We start from the raw sequence: 5,921 nt of genomic DNA, 5'->3' as shown, positions 1-5,921 counted from the left end.
AGCCCGTGGATATTTAGGGCGTACAAGTACAAATGACCAGATCCAGACTATTTATAGATCTTATTACAAGAATATCTTCCCCTAATTTAGGGAAGTTACAACATATATTCAAATTCAAATAATAATAATAATACAACTTTAAATGCATTATTTAAATAAAAATCTCATAAAATTAGGGATTTGACACACGGTCTTAACTAATCCCAAAGGAATAGGGATAACCTAACAGCTTTTCCATGTGGTGCCATCAAGCTTGAACATTGCTTCAACGCGCTTTCGAGATTACTCATAACCTCGAACTCATCATTTCAGTTGCCGCCTCCCCCTCACTCGTTAAGTCTGTCAAGCTCATCCCTCAGAGAATGTTAAAAGCTCCGAGCTTGCAACTTATGCTTGAACGCTGATGGCAGATCTGGAACCATGTGACAATTTGTACAAGCATGCTCCTAACACTTGTTAATCCCGAACCTACTATTTACGAGCCTACGTTTCAAAAAATTTTATTTTATCTTTGAAATTTAGGTGTAACATTTTTATAAAAATACTAAAAAAATATATTGAAAAAATTATATAAAATAAAAGTAAGTTGAAAAATATTTTTAAAATAAAAAATTAAATTATAATTGTTTTTGTATTGTTATAAAAATCAATACAATTTTGAAATATTTTAAATATTCCATTTAAATATTTAGAGGTGTAAATATAACTTTCTTTTACAAAATTTAATTTCTATTTTTCAAAATAAAATTATATTTATAAAGAGATATTAGTAGTGAAACCACCCAAATTTATGTAAGTGTGACAAATAATTGATAAATTTTTTGTAAATGTGGTAGATAAATACTCAATTTATTTTTTAATGGCGAACTTAACGCTTATAGGTAATGAGTAAAAATGGAGCACACTTTTTTAATAGAATTTGGCAGTTTCGCTGCCATAATATTTTTTTTGGGTAGTATCACTGTAAAGTATATATAATATGGAATTGCAATTTTTATTAAAGAGGGAGAAACAAAACCCCACCGTATAAGGTTATGTGAAGGTAATGTGCGAGTCTGAATGAGAAATAAGAAAAAAAATAGTGAAAGTTATTTATTTTTAGTTGTTTTGAAAATAGAAGTGAAAGTTTACATGATAACTTGATAAGATCACGTGAGGACGGTTATCAGTAATTAATGCTCTGTCCATTTGATAAGGATGGTTGGAAAAGATTAGCTCTTGCTCTTCCAATCAATATTCAATATTGGTCTGTTCATGAGTGCTATTGGTTCATTCATAGTGTAACTCTTAAATGTTATATATATCTTCTGAATCCATGCAATTTCTTTTCAATTGACTTTTCTTATGAAATTTGAGAGTTCAACATCAATTCCTACCATTTGAAACAAGATAGACATATTTTATTTTAAAATATAATTGTAATTGCAATATTCAAATATATTACCATAATTTTATCTTATTTCTAAACAGTGTGATTAAACAATTTTGCGACAAAAAATATAATTTAATGTGACCAAACAAATTTTATCATTATGCATAAATATTTTAACAAAATTTTATTATTAATCATAATTTATGACTAAATATTAATTTATTTAGTAATGGATATTGTATAGAAAAAAAAATTAAGGTGAAGCACCCATATAAAAATCTCTAGAATAAGAAAACATGTTCCTCTCTTATACTTATAAACTATACAATTAATAATGTTACTTTCAAGGTCCCAACATCACTTATTAAATTATAATAATTAAATGAGAATTAATTTTAAATTTAAACACACATAAGATAAGATGTAATCAAACACCATAATATGTTTTTTTTATAGAATTTGTCTAAAGATGAGTGATATGGTTAGCTTCCTATTTTAATTTTTTAATCAACCTCGGTTTCTAAAAATATATTTTGGAGTATTTTTTTTTAAATTTTTTCATAGTATTCTTTATTGTAATTACAATATTCTTTCTGCAAAAAATTATGAATAGTTTATAGTATCGAAAATAAAATTCATAATATTTCTTAATATTTTTATTTACCAAGCGTGTTCGAAAAAATACAAATATGATTTAGACACTGTAAATTATTCAAAAATTTTTAAAAATTTACAGATTTTATATCGAAAACGAACACCACTGAAAAAAAAATGGAAAAAAAAATCAACATATATTTTTGGAGATATAAATTGACTAAGAAGCTGAATACAATGCTGGAAATAATGCTAACTCACATAAAAAAAAACTCAAAAAATTGAGCATTTTGCGTATTAAATTCTAACGGCATTAAAATAGCTACTCTATCAAATTTTCCCCCATGCGATTATAGCCCGAAGAAAAAAAGAAATAGGAATGCATTTATTAATTTGTACGTATTTAAATATGAGAGTAATGATACATGTAATTAAAATATGCATCTAAAAATATATAGACTTAAACATTACTAATAATAATATATTATTTTCTAAAATAATTGGGATATTTGTTATAGAAGTTTGGTTTTTGTGAGAATAAAAATGTTAAATCTAATTTATGGTAAATTTATATTTAATAATTTGGAAATTTGTATTTTAATTAAGTTATATTTTTAGCTTAATTTAAGGGGAATTTTAACATTTTTAAACACTTAACATTATGCTTTATATTCTCTTAATCTAAACTTATTTTAACTTTACTCCCATAAACTCAAATCTCATATCAAACATCTTTTTAGTAGTTTAATAAATGTGATTTATTAGCCTAAATTATTATGTCCTATATATATAATATATATAATATTTGAGAATATATTTTAAATATAGATATTATTAATATTTAAATATTTATATAAGGAGTTTCATTAGCCGGAGTATTATTTTTGTGCCAATTGGTAGAGAAATAATAACCCAATATTTTTTTATCCAACGGTGTACATGAGAGTTATATGAAACATCCAACTAATTTTTTAGGCGAGAAGAAGTTAGGTGATTATCCCATCAAATAATTATTAAGTCTTTCTATATGAGTCTTCCTATAATATGTATATATATATATATACAACGGTTTATACACGGTAGTGTCTACAAAATCCTGTGTCCTATCTAATAATTTAAAACTCCCACCTTATATAGGCCTGTGCTTGTTTAGCTAGCAATATTATTAATTATTATATCACTACTGGTATTTCGCATATGGAGCTCCTCCTGATTGTGAGCCTAGTAGTTGCACTATCATATGCCTTCTCATGTCTCATTAAGTCCTTTCTCCGACGACGAGACCAATGTTGCTACATGCTAGCATACGAGTGTTACAAGCCCCCGGAGGATACCAAACTCAGCACTGCTTCATGCGCTCAAATCGTCCACCGAAACAAGAACCTCGGCCTCGACGAGTTCCGCTTCCTTCTCAAAACCATCGTCAGCTCCGGCATCGGCGAAGAAACCTACTGCCCCAAAAACGTCTTGGAAGGAAGAGAAGAGACTCCAACTCTGGTCGACGCGCTCGCCGAGATGGACGAAGTCATCTTCACCACTCTGGACAACCTCTTCGCCAAAACGAAGTCGTTTATGTCCCCTAGCAAGATCGACATCCTCGTCGTCAATGTCTCGCTTCTCTCCACAGCTCCCTCCTTGACGTCCCGGATAGTAAACCGTTACAAGATGAGAGAAAACGTCATGTCGTTTAACCTCTCTGGAATGGGGTGTAGTGCGAGTATCGTCGCTATAGACCTTGTCCAACACTTGTTCAAAAACCACAAGAATGCGAACGCAATCGTCGTTTCGACTGAGTCGTTTGGGCCTAACTGGTACTGTGGAAAAGAAAAGTCAATGATGCTCTCCAACTGTTTGTTCCGGTCAGGAGGCTGCTCTATGCTCTTCACAAACAACCGTTCACTTAAGGAAAGAGCCATCTTGCAGCTCAAATACCTCATCCGAACCCATCTCGGAGCCGACGACGAGGCTTACCAATGTTGTATTCAGTTAGAAGATGATAAAGGGTACCAAGGTTTTCGACTCACTAAGAAACTCACCAAGGCGGCGTCCAAGGCTTTGAAATTGAACCTCAGGGTTTTGGTGCCAAAGATATTACCTATGAGGGAAATACTTAGGTTTTCCATCTCTAATCTTAGAAACAAGAAACGTCACAGCAAAACCAGTGGTCAATCGGCTATGGACCAGGTTTCAATCGGTTTGAACTTTAGAACCGGGGCTGAACACTTTTGTATTCACCCTGGGGGAAGGGCAGTGATCGATGGAGTTGGAATGAGTCTAGGGCTGAGTGAGTTCGACCTGGAGCCATCGCGCATGGCGCTTCACCGGTTCGGAAACACGTCGGCCGGTGGGTTTTGGTACGTGTTGGGCTACATGGAAGCAAAGAAGAGGCTGAAGAGAGGGGATAGGATTTTGATGATGAGTTTTGGAGCTGGTTTCAAGTGTAATAATTGTTTGTGGGAGGTGATGAAGAACTTGGAGGATGTCAATGTGTGGGAAGACTGTATTGACAAATACCCTCCTAAGACTTTGGTCAACCCATTTATGGAGAAGTATAGTTGGATCAACGATGATTATCTTGGCTTTGTTCGGCTTGAGCGTTAAAAAGTTCTACTCCTACATATTATAGATCAAGAAGCCGTCCTATTAGCTAGCAGGAGCACTGGCTGCTCCACTACTACTACTGGTCTGGTCGTCTCATCAGGCTACAACTACTTATAGGTATAAATGCATGCTTTTATTTATTTTTCATGTTATTGTTCGGCTGTCATATACTGATATTTGGTGGTACCAATAAGCGCAAGAATGCTCAGCGTAACCACCAAATATATATAGTATGAAATACTGATTTATATTTAATAAGAACAATGTTATGTTATGAATGTCATTAAAGGTGGGGGGTACTTCATAATATATCATCCTTCGTGATAGTGATCCTATTACTAACGATGGTCATATATATTTATATTTTTACTTTTACTAGGATTGAGTTAATAGCATGTTTACTTAAAGTAAAAGAATCATTTGTGTGGTAAATTATAGAGAAAAGAAAGAGAATCATTCCCTCTTTATTTTCTTTAGGAATGGCTTACCCTTAAAGCTTTTACTTTTTTTTATTTTTATTTGTTACATTTAAAAATTAAAAGATAGGTTTACTCCTTAAATAAAATGATAATTTAGTGAATTTAATTCTTATATCATTACGTTTTCTGATTATGTATAAATGAGATAAAATAATTCCGAATTCATTTCTAATTAATTTTAATAAACAATATAATATAATTATTAATTATTATTATTTTATATTTTATTCTTATTCATTTTTTCATTAATTTATTCAGAGTTTAATAAACCTACCTAAAGGTACGATTGATCTTCGTTTATTTACTTATTTATTTTGTGAACATGTCATCTACCTAAAATTAGCTCAAGTCAGTTGTTTTGGTTGAGGGGAAAGCTTATGTCGGTTACAAAAGCAATGTTTGTGGTGACCGGAGTCACCGGACAAAGTCTCTATAAATACTATATCAATAAAGTCACGTATGACTGATTATATTTATTGGTTCCTGCGCTATTAATGTGCTTAGCTATATTTTTTAAATAAATGTTCTGACTCTCCTTTTTTTTTTTGGTGAGGGGAGATTGTCTCTGTCCTTATTATACACATTTAATGAATGAAAAGATCGAATACCTATCGTCTTTATTTCAATCAGAATTTCTTTCGGCGGTAAAAAAATATATTAAACATGCATACATCCAAAAATATTCAGCATTAAAATTAGACAATTGTGAAAGTGTTGCTCAACATGTGACATGCTGTCATGGGTGAATTTCAATATCTAATCCTAGGGCAATTTTTTTTTTTTGAAAAATAATAATAGAATAACTGAAAAAATCAATTAACAAAATAGAAATAATCCATAATTTAAATAAATATATACAATTTATATATATATAA

General features: G+C 31.0%; 1 protein-coding gene across 1 annotated transcript; it reads left to right on the top strand.

Annotated features, from left to right (window-relative positions):
• The first annotated feature begins 3,062 nt into the window (after positions 1 to 3,062).
• Positions 3,063 to 4,841, top strand: LOC133798480 (3-ketoacyl-CoA synthase 19-like). Its single transcript, XM_062236762.1, has one exon. It carries the CDS (start codon positions 3,164 to 3,166, stop codon positions 4,565 to 4,567), a length of 1,404 nt encoding a protein of 467 aa, XP_062092746.1. The 5' UTR covers positions 3,063 to 3,163; the 3' UTR covers positions 4,568 to 4,841.
• Positions 4,842 to 5,921: the final 1,080 nt, after the last annotated feature.

Source organism: Humulus lupulus, chromosome 8 (assembly GCF_963169125.1).
Source record: "Humulus lupulus chromosome 8, drHumLupu1.1, whole genome shotgun sequence".
NCBI lineage: Eukaryota > Viridiplantae > Streptophyta > Magnoliopsida > Rosales > Cannabaceae > Humulus > Humulus lupulus.
The sequence above is the reverse complement of the archived record's forward strand: the minus strand, read 5'-3'. Positions and strand labels throughout refer to the sequence as shown.